At 47.7% G+C, this 17331-nt stretch overlaps 1 protein-coding gene across 2 annotated transcripts in view; it reads left to right on the top strand.

Moving 5' to 3' along the window:
- The window catches only part of LOC134983533 (zinc finger protein 585A-like), a 308632-nt gene that overhangs the window by 137146 nt on the left and 154155 nt on the right, over window positions 1–17331 (top strand). For both annotated transcript variants that reach the window (XM_063949191.1, XM_063949190.1), the window contains exons 5-8: window positions 6737–6928; window positions 7963–8041; window positions 8160–8257; window positions 8355–9285. In XM_063949191.1, coding sequence (XP_063805261.1) covers window positions 6737–6928; window positions 7963–8041; window positions 8160–8257; window positions 8355–9285 — 1300 coding nt within the window. The remainder of the gene's footprint in view (window positions 1–6736; window positions 6929–7962; window positions 8042–8159; window positions 8258–8354; window positions 9286–17331) is intronic.

The raw sequence follows: 17331 nt of genomic DNA, 5'->3' as shown, positions 1-17331 counted from the left end.
GGAGACGGAGCAGATTGCCTGTAATAGTGATGTCACCCCCTAGGGGGTCGACACTTGAGTGGATGAACTGTTGGAAGGAATTGCGTGACAGTGTCAGCTCTGTATAAAAGACAGTGGTTGACATGAGACAGCCGGCTACTCAGGTTGTGCCTGTCCAGACGTCTCATAGGCCGTCAGGGGCTCTAAAGCGGCCGTTACCTCAGATGGCAGATACACACGCCGACACGGATACTGACTCCAGTGTCGACAGTGAAGAGACAAATGTGACTTCCAGTAGGGCCACACGTTACATGATTGAGGCAATGAAAAATGTTTTACACATTTCTGATAATACGAGTACCACCAAAAAGGGGTATTATGTTCGGTGAGGAAAAACTATCTGTAGTTTTCCTGAATCTGAGAAATTAAATGAGGTGTGTGATGTAGCGTGGGTTTCCCCCGATAAAAAGTTATTGGCATTATATCCTTTCCCGCCAGAGGTTAGGGTGCGTTGGGAAACACCCCCTAGGGTGGATAAAGCGCTCACACGCTTGTCAAAACAAGGGCTCTACCCTCTCCTGAGATGGCCGCCCTTAAGGATCCTGCTGATAGAAAAGCAGGAGGGTATCCTAAAATGTATTTACACACATACTGGTGTTATACTGCGACCAGCAATCGCCTCAGCCTGGATGTGCAGTGCTGGGTTAGCGTGGTCGGATTCCCTGACTGAAAAGATGGATACCCTAGATAGGGACAGTATATTATTGCCTATAGAGCATTTAAAAGATGCATTTCTATATATGCGTGATGCACGGCGGAATATTTGCCGACTGGCATTAAGAGTAAGTGCGTTGTCCATTTCTGCCAGAAGAGGGTTATGGACACGACAGTGGTCAGGTGATGCGGATTCCAAACGGCATATGGAAGTATTGCCTTATAAAGGGAAGGAGTTATTTGGGGTCGGTCTTTCAGACCTGGTGGCCACGGCAACAGCTGGGAATTCCACGTTTTTACCCCAGGTCGCCGCTCAACATAAGTTCAGGCGCAGTCCTTTCGTTCCCATAAGGGCAAGCGGGCAAAAGGTTCCTCACTTCTGCCCCGTGACAGAGGGAGAGGAAAAAGGCTGCAGAAATCAGCCAGTTCCCAGGAACAGAAGCCCTCTCCCGCTTTTGCTAAGCCCTCAGGACGCCGGGGCTTTACAAGCGGACTCAGGCACGGTGGGGGCCCGTCTCAAGAATTTCAGCGCGCAGTGGGCTCACTCGCAAGTAGACCCCTGGATCCTTCAGGTGGTATCTCAGGGGTACAAATTGGAATTTGAGACGTCTCCCCCTCGCCGTTTCCTAAAGTCGGCTTTACCGACGTCTCCCTCCGACAGGGAGGCAGTTTTGGAAGCCATTCACAAGCTGTATTCCCAGCAGGTGACAATCAAGGTACCCCTCCTGCAACAGGGAAAGGGGTATTATTATTCCACACTGTTGTGGTACCGAAGCCGGACGGCTCGATGAGACCGATTTTAAATCTAAAATCTTTGAACACTTACATACAGAAGTTCAAATTCAAGATGGAGTCACTCAGAGCAGTGACTGCGAACCTGGAAGAAGGGGACTACATGGTCTCTGGACATCAAGGATGCTTACCTTCATGTCCCATTTTACCCTTCTCACCAAGGGTACCTCAGGTTTGTGGTACAGAACTGTCACTATCAGTTTCAGATGCTGCCGTTTGGATGGTCCACGGCACCCCGGGTCTTTACCAAGGTAATGGCCGAAATGATAATACTCCTTTGAAGGAAGGGAGTTTTAGTTATCCCTTACTTGGACGATCTCCTGATAAGGGTAAGATCCAGAGAACAGTTGGAGGTCGAAGTAGCACTATCTCAGGTAGTGTTGCGACAGCACGGTTGGATTCTCAATATTCCAAAATCGCAGCTGGTTCCGACGACTCGTCTTCTGTTCCTAGGGATGATCCTGGACACAGTCCAGAAAAAGGTGTTTCTTCCGGAGGAGAAAGCCAGGGAGTTATCCGAGCTAGTCAGGAACCTCCTAAAACTGAGCCAAGAGTGTATCAATGCACAAGGGTTCTGGGAAAAATGGTGGCTTCCTACGAAGCAATCCCATTCGGCAGTTTCCACGCAAGAACTTTCCAGTGGGACCTGCTGGACAATTGGTCCGGGTTGCATCTTCAGATGCATCAGCGGATAACCCTGTCACCAAGGACAAGGGTGTCCCTCCTGTGGTGGTTGCAGAGTGCTCATCTTCTAGAGGGCCGCAGATTCGGCATTCAGGACTGGGTCCTGGTGACCACGGATGCCAGCCTGCGAGGCTGGGGAGCAGTCACACAGGGAAGAAATTTCCAGGGCTTATGGTCAAGCCTGGAGACAGCACTTCACATAAATATCCTGAAGCTAAGGGCCATTTACAATGCTCTAAGCTTAGCAAGACCTCTGCTTCAAGGTCAGCGGTGTTGATCCAGTCGGACAACATCACGGCAGTCACCCACGTAAACAAGGGTGGCACAAGAAGCAGGAGGGCAATGGCAGTGATAGCACTGTCAGCAGTATTCATTCCGGGAGTGGACAACTGTGAAGCAGATTTCCTCAGCAGACACGACCTCCACCCAGGAGAGTGGGGACTTCACCCAGAAGTCTTCCACATGATTATAAACCGTTGGGAAAAACTCGACAGGTATTGCGCCAGGTCAAGGGACCCTCAGGCAATAGCTGTAGACGCTCTGGTAACACTGTGGGTGTACCAGTCAGTGTATGTGTTCCCTCCTCTGCCTCTCATACCCAAGGTACTGAGAATTATAAGACGGAGAGGAGTAAGCACTATATTCGTGGCTCCGGATTGGCCAAGGAGGACTTGGTAACCGGAACTTCAAGAGATGCTCACGGAGGATCCGTGGCCTCTACCTCTAAGAAGGGACCTGCTTCAGCAAGGACCCTGTCTGTTCTAAGACTTACCGCGGCTGCGTTTGATGGCATGGCGGTTGAACGCCGGATCCTAGCAGAAAAAGGCATTCCGGATAAGTCATCCCTATCCTGATCAAAGCCAGGAAGGATGTAACCGCAAAACATTATCTCAGCATTTGGCGAAAATATGTTGCGTGGTGCGGGGCCAGTAAGGCCCGACGGAGGAATTTCAACTGGGTCGATTCCTACATTTCCTGCAAACAGGACTGTCTATGGGCCTGAAATTGGGGTCCATTAAGGTTCAAATTTCGGTCCTGTCAATTTTCTTCCAAAAAGAACTAGCTTCAGTCCCTGAAGTTCAGACGTTGTAAAAGGGGTACTGTATATACAGCCTCCTTTTGTGCTTCCAGTGGCACCTTGGGATCTCAATGTAGTTTGGGTTCCAAAAGTCACATTGGTTTGAACCACTTAAATCTGTGGAGTTAAAATATCTCACATGGAAAGTGGTCATGCTGTTGGCCCTGGCCTGGGCCAGGTGCGTGTCAGAATTGGCGGCTTTATCCTGTAAAAGCCTTATTTGATTTTCCATTCGGACAGGGCGGAATTGAGGACTCGTCCTCAGTTTCTCCTTAAGGTGGTTTTCAGCGTTTCACCTGAACCAACCTATTGTGGTGCCTGCGGCTACTAGGGACTTGGAGGACTCCAAGTTGCTAGACGTTGTCAGGGCCCTGAATATATATATTCCAGGACGGCTGGAGTCAGAAAATCTGACTCGCTGTTTATCCTGTATGCACCCAACAAGCTGGGTGCCCCTGCTTCTAAGCAGACTATTGCTCGTTGGATTTGTAGTACAATTCAGCTTGCACATTCTGTGGCAGGCCTGCCACAGCCAAAAATCTGTCAATGCCCACTCCACGAGGAAGGTGGGCTCATCTTGGGCGGCTGCCCGAGGGGTCTCGGCTTTACAACTTTGCCGAGCAGCTACTTGGTCAGGAGCAAATAAGTTTGTAAAATTCTACAAATTTGATACCCTGGCTGAGGAGGACCTGGAGTACTCTCATTGGTGCTGCAGAGTCATCCGCACTCTCCCGCCCATTTGGGAGCTTTGGTATAATCCCCATGGTCCTTACGGAGTACCCAGCATCCACTAGGACGTCAGAGAAAATAAGAATTTACTTAACGATAATTCTATTTCTCGTAGTCCGTAGTGGATGCTGGGCGCCCATCCCAAGTGCGGATTGTCTGCAATACTGGTACATAGTTATTGTTACCAAAAATCGGGTTATTGCTGTAGTGAGCCATCTTTTCTAGAGGCTCCTCTGTTATCATGCTGTTAACTGGGTTTAGATCACAAGTTATACGGTGTGATTGGTGTGGCTGGTATGAGTCTTACCCGGGATTCAAAATCCTTCCTTATTGTGTACGCTCGTCCGGGCACAGTATCCTAACTGAGGCTTGGAGGAGGGTCATAGGGGGAGGAGCCAGTGCACACCAGGTTGTCCTAAAGCTTTACTTTTGTGCCCAGTCTCCTGCGGAGCCGCTGATCCCCATGGTCCTTACGGAGTCCCCAGCATCCGCTACGGACTACGAGAAATGGAATTATCGGTAAGTAAATTCTTATTATCTATAGTAATAAAACAGGGACATGACTGTAGACGTGAGGGGTACTGGGTGTGTCAAAGGGACATCACTTAAATCTATAGTAATAAAACAGGGACATGACTGGGGAGATGAGGAGATCTGGGAGTGTCACAGTAACATCACTTATATCTATAGTAATAATACAGGGACATGACTGGGGATGTTAGGGGATCTGGAAGTGTCACAGTGAGATCATATATCTCTAGTAATAATACAGGGACATGACTGGATCTGGAAGTGTCACAGTGACATCACATTTATCTCTAGTAATAATACAGGGACATGGCTGTGGACGTGAGGGGTACTGGGAGTGTCACAGTGACATCACTTAAATCTATAGTAATAAAACAGAGACATGACTGTGGAGGTGAGGGGGATCTGGGAGCGTCACAGTGATGTCACTGTTATCTATAGTAATAATACAGGTATATGACTGGGGAGGTGAGGGGATCTGGGAATGTCACAGTGACATCACTTATATCTATTGTAATAATAAAGGGACATGACTGTGGAGGTGAGTGAATCTGGGAGCGCCACTGTGACCTTATATCTATATTAATAATACGTATATGACTTGAGAGGTGAGGGGATCTGGGAGTGTCACAGTGACATCACTAATATCTATAGCAATACAGGGACATGACTGGGGAGGTGAGGGGATCTAGGAGAGGCACAGTGACGTCGCTTATATATAGTAATAATACAGGGACATGACTGGGGAGGTGAGGGGATCTGGGAGCATCACAGAGACATCACTTATATCTATAGTAATAATACAGGGACATGACTGGGGAGGTGAGGTGATCTGGGAGCGTCACAGTGACATCACATATCTATCGTACTAATACAGAGACATGACTGGGGGAGGGGAGGGGATCTGGGACTGTCACAGTAACATCACTTATATGTATAGTAATATAGGTATATGACGGGGAGGTGAGGGAATCTGGGAGTGTCACAGTAACATCACTTACATCTATAGTAATAATACTGGGAATGTTAGGGAATCTGGAAGTGTCACAGTGACATCACATATATCTCCTGTAATAATACAGGGACATGCCTGGGGAGTTGAGGGGATCTGTAAGTGTCACAGTGACATCATATATCTCTAGTAATAATACAGGGACATGACTGGATCTGGAAGTGTCACAGTGACATCACATATATCTCTAGTAATAATACAGGGACATGACTGGGGAGGTGAGGGGATCTGGGAGCGTCACAGTGACATCACTAATATCTATAGTCATAATAGAGGGACATGACTGGGGAGGTAAGGGGATCTGGGAGCGTCACAGTGACATCACTAATATCTATAGTCATAATAGAGGGACATGACTGGGGAGGTGAGAGGATATGGGAGCATCATTATGATCTGATATCTATAGTAATAATACAGGGACATGACTGGGGAGGTGAGGGGATCTGGGAGCATCACTGTGACATCACTTTTATCTTTAGTAATAAAACAGGGACATGACTGGGGAGATGAGGAGATCTGGGAACGTCACAGTGACATCACTTATATCTATAGTAATAATAAAGGGACATAACTGGAGGCGAGTGAATCTGGGAGTGTCACAGAGACATCACATATATCTAGTAATAATACAGGGACATGACTGGGGAGGTGAGGTGATCTGGGAGCGTCACAGTGACATCACATATCTATCGTACTAATACAGGGACATGACTGGGGGTGGTGAGGGGATCTGGGACTGGCACAGTAACATCACTTATATCTATAGTAATAATACAGGTATATGACTGGGGAGGTGAGGGGATCTGGGAGTGTCACATTAACAACACTTATATCTATAGTAATAATTCAGGGACCTGAATTGGGAGGTGAGGGGATCTGGCAGCCTCACTGTGACATCGCTTATATCTATAGTACTAATACAGGTATATTACTGGGGAGGTGAGGGAATCTCGGAGCATCACAGTGACATCACTTATCTATAGTAATAATACAGGGACATGACTGGGGAGGTGAGGGGATCTGGGAGTGTCACAGTGACAACACATATATCTATAGTAATAATACAGGGAGGTGAGGGGATATGGAAGCGTCACTGTGATGTAACTTATGTCTATAGTAATAATACTATAATAATAATAATACAGGGACAGGATTGGGGAGGTGATGGGGGGGGTCTGGGAGTGTATATATTGATATTTGATGTCTCCTCCATTACACAGGATTACACAGTAGTGAAGAAGACATCCAGTGAGTGTGAGATACTCAACAGCCATCCCCGTGTGTCAGGAGGACTGAGTAGAACCCAAAGCCCAATCACGGTGCCTACACCTCACTCACTGATACATGAGAGACACAATGACCAGAAGATCCTGGAACTCACCAACAAGATCATTCAGTTGCTGACTGGAGAGGTGGCTGCTGGGAATGGGACATTATACAGTAACACCAGGGGATGTGTCTGGGTGATGACTGGAGAAGTGACTGCTGGGAATGGGACATTATACAGTAACACCAGGGGACGTGTCTGGGTGATGACTGGAGAGGTGGCTGCTGGGAATGGGACATTATACAGTAACACCAGGGGATGTGTCTGGGTGATGACTGGAGAGGTGACTGCTGGGAATGGGGCATTATACAGTAACACCAGGGTATGTGTCTGGGTGGTGACTGGAGAGGTGACTGCTGGGAATGGGACATTATACAGTAACACCAGGGGATGTGTCTGGGTGATGACTGGAGAGGTGACGGCTGGGAATGGGGCATTATACAGTAACACAGGGGGATGTGTCTGGGTGATGACTGGAGAGGTGACTGCTGGGAATGGGACATTATACAGTAACACCAGGGGATGTGTCTGGGTGATGACTGGAGAGGTGACTGCTGGGAATGGGACATTATACAGTAACACCAGGGGATGTGTCTGGATGGTGACTGCTGGGAATGGGGCATTATACAGTAACACCAGGGGGCGTGTCTGGGTGATGACTGGAGAGGTGACTGTTGGGAATGGGGCATTATACAGTAACACCAGAGGAAGTTTCTGGGTGACGACTGGAGAGGTGACCGCTGGGAATGGGACATTATACAGTAACACCAGGGGATGTGTCTGAGCGATGACTGGAGAGGCGACTGCTGGGAATGGGACATTATACAGTAACACCAGGGCATCTGTCTGGGTGATGACTAGAGAGGTGACTGCTGGGAATGGGACATTATACAGTAACACCGGGGGATGTGTCTGGGTGATGACTGGAGAGGTGACTGCTGGGAATGGGACATTATACAGTAACATCAGGGGACGTGTCTGGTTGATGACTGGAGAGGTGACGGCTGGGAATGGGGCATTATACAGTAACACCAGGGGATGTGTCTGGGTGATGACTGTATCACTCTGTGTCAGGTTCCTATAAGGTGTCATGATATCACTGTCTATGTCTCCATGCAGGAGGGGGAGTATATAGAGGAACACAGGGGTCTGTACAAGGACTTGATGATGGAGAATCACCGGCCCCTCACATCACTGGGTAAGAGGAGACTGTCATGTTTTGTACAAGGGAGAGCAGGTATGGGGGCCCCTATATACACACATCATTTGATAATCACATATATACACTGTACTCAGTCACTATGTGTCTCCTACAGAAGGACCCAGTAACAGAGATACCCCAGAGAGATGTCCCCGTCCTCTGTATTCCCAGGATTGTACAGAGGAGAATCACAGGATCCCACAGGAGGATCAGGTAGGTGGGATTTAGGGTCTCCCCAATAAATCAAAGTGACTGTCACTATATTTGTGTAGAGGAGCTGTGTGTCATTATATTTGTCTTGTTTACATAGGATGAAGCCCAATTAAATAATATTAATATCAAAGATACAGAGGGAGAAAAAGAGACATATGTGACTGATACAAAGGCAGAAGATATAGAGGGAGAAGAAGAGACATATGTGACTGATATGAAGGCAGAAGATACAGAGGGAGAAGAAGAGACGTATGTGACTGATATAAAGGCAGAAGATATAGATGGAGAAGAAGAGACGTATGTGACTGATATGAAGGCAGAAGATACAGAGGGAGAAGAAGAGACGTATGTGACTGATATAAAGGCAGAAGATATAGATGGAGAAGAAGAGACGTATGTGACTGATATAAAGGCAGAAGATATAGAGGGAGAAGAAGAGACGTATGTGACTGATATAAAGGCAGAAGATATAGATGGAGAAGAAGAGACGTATGTGACTGATATAAAGGCAGAAGATATAGAGGGAGAAGAAGAGACGTATGTGACTGATATAAAGGCAGAAGATATAGATGGAGAAGAAGAGAGGTATGTGACTGATATGAAGGCAGAAGATACAGAGGGAGAAGAAGAGACGTATGTGACTGATATAAAGGCAGAAGATATAGAAGGAGAAGAAGAGACGTATGTGACTGATATAAAGGCAGAAGATATAGAAGGAGAAGAAGAGACGTATGTGACTGATATAAAGGCAGAAGATACAGAGGGAGAAGAAGAGACGTATGTGACTGATATAAAGGCAGAAGATATAGAGGGAGAAGAAGAGACGTATGTGACTGATATAAAGGCAGAAGATACAGAGGGAGAAGAGGAGACGTATGTGACTGATATAACGGCAGAAGATACAGAGGGAGAAGAGGAGACGTATGTTACTGATATAAAAGTAGAAGATACAGAGGGAGAAGAAGAGACGTATGTGAGGGGTGATCAGCAGTCTAAGGAGGAGGAAATCCCTACAGATATCAGCACAGGTGAGTAATAAACACTTATTACAGGAAAGTGTCACATATTCTCCTTCCTCAGTCACTACAGCAATCTCTTATCCTACACCCTCCTCTGTCAGTAAAAACTAATGAGGAATTTGTTTTTTCCCAGTGTGGAGTCAGGAGCCATCACCTCTATTAAACTCCTGCTCTCCCCTCACATCATGTCACTGTGTGTTACCAGCCCAGAGATCTGACCAGTCTCCTCCCCACACTCTCTGGTGTATCTCATACATCAGGAGCCATCAGCCTCTATTATACTCCTGCTCTCCCCCTCACATCATGTCACTGTGTGTTACGAGCCCAGAGATCTGACCAGTCTCCTCCCCACACTCTCTGGTGTATCTCATACATCAGGAGATATCAGCCTCTATTATACTCCTGCTCTCCTCCTCACATCATGTCACTGTGTGTTACCAGCCCAGAGATGTGACCAGTCTCCTTCCCACACTCTCTGGTGTATCTTATACATCAGGAGACATCATCCCCTATTATACTCCTGCTCTCACCCTCACATGATGTCACCTTGTGTTACCAGCCCAGAGATCTGACCAGTCTCCTCCCCACACTCTCTGGTGTATCTCATACATCAGGAACCATCAGCCCCTATTATACTCCTGCTCTCCTCCTCACATCATGTCACTGTGTGTTACCAGCCCAGATATCTGACCAGTCTCCTCCCCACACTCTCTGGGGTGTATTGTACATCAGTGGCCATCAGCCCCTATTATACTCCAGCTCTCCGCCTCACATCATGTATGTGTGTTACCAGCCCAGAGATCTGACCAGTCTCCTCCCCACACTCTCTGGTGTATCTCATACATCAGAAGACTTAAGCCCCTATTATACTCCTGCTCTCCCCTTCACATCATGTCACTGTGTTACCAGCCCAGAGATCTGAACAGTCTCCTCCCCACACTCTTTGGTGTATCTCATACATCAGGAGCCTTCAACCCCTATTATACTCCTACTCTCCCCTTCACATAATGTCACTGTGTTACCAGCCCAGAGATCTGACCAATCTCCTCCCCACACTCTCTGGCATATCTCATACATCAGGAGCCATCAGCCCCTATTATACTCCTGCTCTCTCCCTCACATCATGTCACTGTGTTACCAGCCCAGAGATCTGACCAGTCTCCTCCCCACACTCTCTCATACATCAGGAGCCATCAGCCCCTATTATACTCCTGCTCTCCCCCTTCACATCATGTCACTGTGTGTTACCAGCCCAGAGATCTGACCAGTCTCCTCCCCACACTCTCTGGTATATCTCATACATCAGGAGCCATCAGCCCCTATTATACTCCTGCTCTCCTCCTCACATCATGTCACTGTGTGTTACTAGCCCAGAGATCTGACCAGTCTCCTCCCCACACTCTCTGGTATATCTCATACATCAGGAGCCATCAGCACATATTAATCCCATAGTCTTCGTATCATGTCACTGAGGTCAGGTAGGATTTGTTTTCTGTAACTAACATGGTGTTGAGTCTCGGCAATAAGAAGGCAAGCTGAGAACTGAGCTCTCTGCCCTAGAACGCCAGTCTCCTTTTTCGAGTAGGCCGTGACATTGGTCTTCAGCACACGGATGAGTAATGCATAATAGGAGGTCACTGGATTCAGTGGACCATGCTTTAATTAAGAATTGGAACCTCTTAATAGTTCTTATTTTCTAAAGCAGAGTAATGGGAAGTGTATGTGACAGGATGGTCTTCATTCCTTAATATAGGTACTTCATTGCTAGTATGTCTGCAAGTAGAGACCTCATAGATAGAAAAGTTCATCCTTCATGAGCAAACAGATTGATTATGGGGAGTGATATTCTGTACAGATGTCCTGGAGAAGGTATCTAGACAATCCCTGTTATACAGAGTTGAGATCATGTAGAGAGGGATAGACACCTTGATAGAAGAATGGTCTGGTTACGCCCCTTGGCTAGAGGATCGGTCCTGTTACGTCCCTTGGCTAGAGGATCAGTCCTGTTACGTCCCTTGGCTAGAGGATCGGTCCGGTTTTGCCCCTGGGCTAGAGGATCGTTCCGGTTTTGCCCCTGGGCTAGAGCATCGGTCCGGTTTTGCCCCTGGCTAGAGGAACGGTCCTGTTTTGCCCCTGGCTAGAGGAACGGTCCTGTTTTGCCCCTGGCTAGAGGATCGTTCCGGTTTTGCCTCTGGGCTAGAGCATGGGGTCCGGTTTTGCCCCTGGCAGGAGGAACGGTCCGGTTTTGCCCCTGGCTAGAGGAACGATCCGGTCAGGCCCCTGGGCAGCAGGTGATCACTAAAAAAGCCTAGTTAATCTCCCATTTATAGCGGATCTTTCATCTGGAGAAAAATTAAATGATACTAAAATTCTCTGGTGAAAATGTCTGTGTATTTTCATTCTCTATAACGTCCGCAATTTAAAGATCTAAGAAACTGTAGGTTAGTATGACTGTACAATAGGAGATTACGTAGAAAGCCCTTTCGAAACAAGTGTGTCGATCCATCAGTACATTCGGTTGTTGGGGAAAATGGTGGCGGCCTACGAGGCCATACAGTTTGGCAGGTTCCATGTCAGAGTTTTCCAGTAGGACCTGTTGGACAAATGGTCGGGTTCCCACCTACACATGAACCGAAAGATAATCCTGTCGTCAAAAGCTAGGATTTCACTCCTGTGGTGATTACACAGCTCTCACCTACTGGAGGTACGCAGATTCGGGATTCAGGACTGGCTCCTGGTGACCACGGATGCAAGTCTCCGAGGCTGGGGAGCTGTCGCTCAGGGAGGAAGCTTCCAAGGGAAATGGTCTAGTCAGGAAGCCTGCCTTCACATAAACGTGCTGGAATTGAGAGCCATTTACAACGGCTTTCAACAAGCGGTACATCTTCAAGATCATCCCATGCAGATCCAGTCGGACAATGTAACAGCAGTCGCGTACATAAACAGGCAGGGTGTAACGAAAAGCAGAGCGGCAATGGCAGAGGTGACGAAGATTCTCCTCTGGGCATCTAAAAGCTCTGTCAGCAATTTTCATTCCGGGAGTAGACAACTGGGAAGCAGACTTCCTCAGCAGACATGATCTCCATCCAGGAGAGTGGGGCCTCCACCAAGAAGTCTTCGCAGAGGTGACAAGTCTTTGGGGAGTTTCTCAAGTAGACATGATGGCATCTCGTCTCAACAAGAAGCTTCAGAGATATTGTTCCAGGTCGAGAGAACCTCAAGCATTAGCGGTGGATGCGCTAGTGGCCCAGTGGGTTTTCCGGTCAGTGTATGTCTTTCCTCCACTTCCGCTGATCCCAAAAGGGCTCAGGATCATTAGAAGAACAGGAGTTCGAGCAATCTTCATTGCCCCAGACTGGCCAAGGAGGGCTTGGTGCCCAGATCTTCAGGAGTAGCTCATAGAAGATCCTCTTCCTCTTCGCGAGGACCTGTTACAGCAGGGGCCGTGTGTGTATAAAGACTTACCGCAGCTACGTTTGACGGCATGGTTGTTGAGCGGCGAATCCTAGCCCGAAAGGGTATTCCCAAGGAAGTCGTCCCCACTCTTATTCAGGCCAGGAAAGGAGTAACGTTGAAACATTACCACCGTATTTGCAGAAAATATGTATCTTGGTGTGAATCCAAGAAGGCTCCTACGGAAGAGTTTCAGTTGGGACGTTTTCTCCATTTTCTGCAGGCTGATGTGGAGGCGGGCCTCCGAATGCGATCAATCGAGGTCCAGATTTTGGTCTTGTCAGTGTTCTTCCAAAAACAATTGGCCTCTCTTCCAGAGGTTCAGACCTTCGTGAAAGGGGTTCTGCACATCCAGCCTCCATTTGTGCCTCCAGTGGCACCATGGGACCTTACTCTGGTATTGCAGTTCCTTCAATCGGATTGGTTTGAGCCTCTACAAGAGATAGAGTAGAAGTTTCTCATTTGGAAAGTGGTGATGCTTTTGGCATTGGCATCCGCACGGCGGGTGTCTGAATTGGGGGCCTTATCTCACAAGAGCCCTTACCTGATCTTCCATGAAGATAGAGCAGAGTTGAGAACTCGTCAACATTTTCTTCCAAAGGGGGTTTCATCTTTCCACATAAACCAACCTATTGTGGTGCCAGTAATTCCTGACACATTCACTGAGTCAAAGTATCTAGATGTGGTTAGGGCTTTGAAGATTTATGTCGCTAGAACAGCTAGAATACGGAAAACAGAGTCTTTGTTTGTCCTGTATGCTCCCAACAAAATTGGGTGTCCTGCTTCCAAGCAGACTATTGCACGCTGGATCAGAGGTACGTTTCAGCAAGCTCATTCTATGGCTGGATTGCCGTTACCGAAGTCAGTGAAGGCCCATTCTACTAGGAAGGTGGGCTCCTCCTTGGCGGCTGCCCGGGGGGTCTCGGCATTGCAACTTTGTCGAGCAGCTACTTGGTCAGGGTGAAACACATTTGCTAAATTCTACAAGTTTGACACCTTGGCCGATGAAGACCTCAAGTTTGGTCAATCGGTGCTGCAGGGTCATCCGCACTCTCCCTCCCGCCCGTACTGGAGCTTTGGTATAAACCCCATGGTCATGAAGTGGACCCCAGCATCCTCTAGGATGTATGAGAAAACAGGATTTCAGCTGCGGGGTACACTGGGCTCCACAAGGATTGGACAATGGGGTGTAGAGTAGGCTCTTGATCCGAGGCACCAACAGGCTCAAAGCTTTGACTGTTCCCAGAATGCACAGCCCCGCCTCCTCTATAACCCCGCCCCTCCGCACAGGAGCTCAGTTTTGTAAGTTGGTGCTGCAGTAAGCAGGCAGTTAACAGAGGGGCTGCTCCAAGCAGCCCTGAGAAAAGCTTTTTATGAAGTAAAAAGTGAAGACTTCAATGGCAGCAGCGGTGGTAAATGTAATTCTCTGCTGTAGCTCCTGCTCTCCCCAGCGCTGCTGTACACTCCCGAGCCCTGGTTGCCGGGTACCTACAGCGGAGGCTCCAGGTTTCTTCACGTTAGACACACACGGCTGGGGCTCTCCAGGATCGCGTGGCCGCGCTTCGGGAGGTGGTATGTGGGTCCCGCTTGCGGGACCCTGTCTTTATCGCGATCCGTCGTGGTCAGTGGGAGGCGGGCCGTGCACGCTGGCGGTGGACACTTCGGCAGTACAGGCAATCCCACTAGATCACCAGGGCATGGGCGCAGGTCAGGTTTTCTCTCTAAACCAGTTTTTATATCGCCCACACTACCCGGTGGTTTTGCCAGCAGAGGGGATAAGGCTTAGACCTGAAGCCCCTCCCCCAGCCCCAGGGCGCCATTTCCAGCAAGTATTCCCACCCTGGAGCTGCATCTCTGTCTTTCCCTCACTCCCTGTCAGTGTCTGCGGGGCCATTATCCCTCAGCTCACTGTTCCTGGGACTGCTTGGGCAAATCCTCCTATGTAAAGCCGCCTGGTTGTCAGCGCTGTGACTTTACATGACACTTAAGTATTCTACCTGCCTATTAGTCAGTGTTAGTAAGAAAGAGTGCATTTAGTCAGGGTTTTATAGTACAATTACCCTGTGATATACATCCAGTTCTTACTGTGTAGTGTTATATCTATTGACTATTTAGCAATATAAACTAGTCCAGTGCAGTATTATTGTCAGTAATAACCTCTGCATTGTACAAACTGTGACTTTCTCTGGCTGGGTCCACAGGATAACATTGGGATATGGTTGAGGGACAGCGGAAATGGCACCAACATGGTCACAATCTTTCTGGCCTCCCAGGATGCATCAGGGCCTTCACCATATAGTCCCACCCACTGACTCAGTCAGATCAGTTTTTTGCTTGGTGCGGCAGGAAGCCGCATGGTCTCAGAGCTGCTGTGAGAATAGCCTCAAGCTTTTATTATTTCATTTTTATAGACTTACTATGTTTTTTTGAGCGACTTTTGTTAATAGCGTCTTAAACGCATGCTAGAAAGAGTCGCTCCAACAACTCCTCACCGGGTCGCAACAACGCTTACCTTCGGGTATTAGTGCTGTCTCGACGGGCGTCTGTGTCGGATGTTCTAGCAGGTCCAGCAGACGTAATCAGGCTGTGGCCGGAGCATGGGGAGATGGTGAGTCTATGGACTTTCTCTTACTAGCGGGGTCAGGACACAGCTACGCTGTCTTTGGTGGAGACTACAAACAGTGTGTTGATGCGCCGAACACTCTCTGGGGCAACAGCGCTACGCTCCGGGGATCATAGGCGCCTGGACTAGGTAGAGGCCACGATCCTTAGGGTTTAAGTCAGCAGGGGGATTCAGACGCTCTCCTGGCCGCCCCTCCTCCGAGTTCATGACCAGTTTCCACGTGTGTCTCTCGTTTCATGAACTGAATGACCTCACTTCCGGCTCAGATGCTACCACGAGGGTACTCGGTCGCAACTTATACGCTGCGGTTGTGTACACTAGAGATCCCGCCCAGACCTAGTCGCAGGCCTTAGCGTCTGCATACACGTGGAAGTCGCTGAGCGTCCGTGTCCGCAGGAGCAACTGTGTCAGTTATCATGAGCGGTAGTGTACATCAGTAGCGTCTGAATCCACTCAGCGTCTTACGAGAGTATGTGCTTGGATATGGAAGTGTGGTGAGTCTCCTTGTATCCCGCTCTCTGAAGGCAGGGTATACAGTACTAAAAATTCCTTCTACTTCTTAGTTTGAATTGTTAATTTTTAGTACCTATTGCATATGAGACCTGTATATTACTGTGTTTTCTGCATGTTATGTTGGAAAAGAACCAGTTAGAAACAGAAGTACAATTTTCCTACTAATGTATAAGTTGTTATGATGGTGATTGTAGTCTCATATGACAATGTCTAATGCTTTAACATGTGACTGACTGCTAGTATGTGTGCTGACTTTTCTGTGTAATGTCAGTCCTGTTCTGACCCTCTGTAGTCATTAACAGATTATTACCATGTCTGTGAGCGGCAAAAGTGATGAGGAGAATTTATCAGGCACTCCTACATCCCTAACATGCTTATCTTATAAGACAGGGTTAATTGATGTGGATCAATTGGTCACTTATGAGGGGTTGTGTGCAAACTGTTTCGCTTTTCAGCGAAGTAAAAAACAGGAGTTAGTTCAACCACCAACAGAGCCACCATGGAATATGGTCGCAAAGACTCTATCTTCAATAGCGGACAGGTTAGCTCCGGTAGCACCACCTCAAGGGTTAGGTTACACTATGAACCCATACATGCAGCTCCCTTCCTACGGCTTGGTTCCAGTAGCCTCTACAAGCAACCAAGGGACAGGTAAGACTAAGACAGATGCGTCTATGTGGCAGACTACATAAGATGATACAACAGATGATGATACAGTATATTCAAATACACCGTATGATGATCAGTCGCAGAGCTTTAGTTCAGAGGATGTAGCTGAACTTACTGATGCTGTGAAGGCTGTTCTCTCTTTGGAAGAGCCAGCTAAAACAGTGATAAAATCTAAAGCACCTGTGTTTAAACGAACAAAATCAGTGAAAACTGAATTCCCAGCGTCAAACGAACTGACAGAAATGATGGATGAGTCTTGGGCGACGCCCAGTAAGAAATATAAGATTCCGAAAAGATGGAATTCTTATTATCCATTTCCAGCTGCGGATTGTTCGTAAAGAGAAGTTCCTCCAAAAGTAGATGCACATGTTCTGCGATTGTGCATAAATCTGCTTTACCACTGTCATCTACCTCGCTAAATGATGTCACAGACAGAAGGGTAGATAGTTTTTGGAAACATTTATTTTCTCTAGTAGGAGCAGTGGTAAGACCTGCTATGGCTTCGGCCTGGGTAGCAAAGGCAATGGGCGAATGGATAGAGGAACTAGAAATGACATCTCTTCTCCTACTTCGGAGCAAGAGTACCTTTTAAGCCGTTTGAGACAATCTGCCCAATACTTAGAACAAGCAGCAATTGATATGGGTACAGTTGCTTCTAAAGCTTCAACCTTGACAGTAGCCGCTCGCAGAACAGTTTGGCTACGTACCTGGAAAGCAGATGCGGAATCCAAGAAAGAATTGGAAGCATTGCCTTTCGTTGGTAATATATTGTTTGGGAAACCATTTTCTGATATCCT

This window comes from Pseudophryne corroboree (assembly GCF_028390025.1).
Source record: "Pseudophryne corroboree isolate aPseCor3 chromosome 3 unlocalized genomic scaffold, aPseCor3.hap2 SUPER_3_unloc_17, whole genome shotgun sequence".
Lineage (NCBI taxonomy): Eukaryota > Metazoa > Chordata > Amphibia > Anura > Myobatrachidae > Pseudophryne > Pseudophryne corroboree.
Note: the sequence above shows the minus strand (reverse complement) of the source record. Positions and strands in the feature narration are given on the sequence as shown.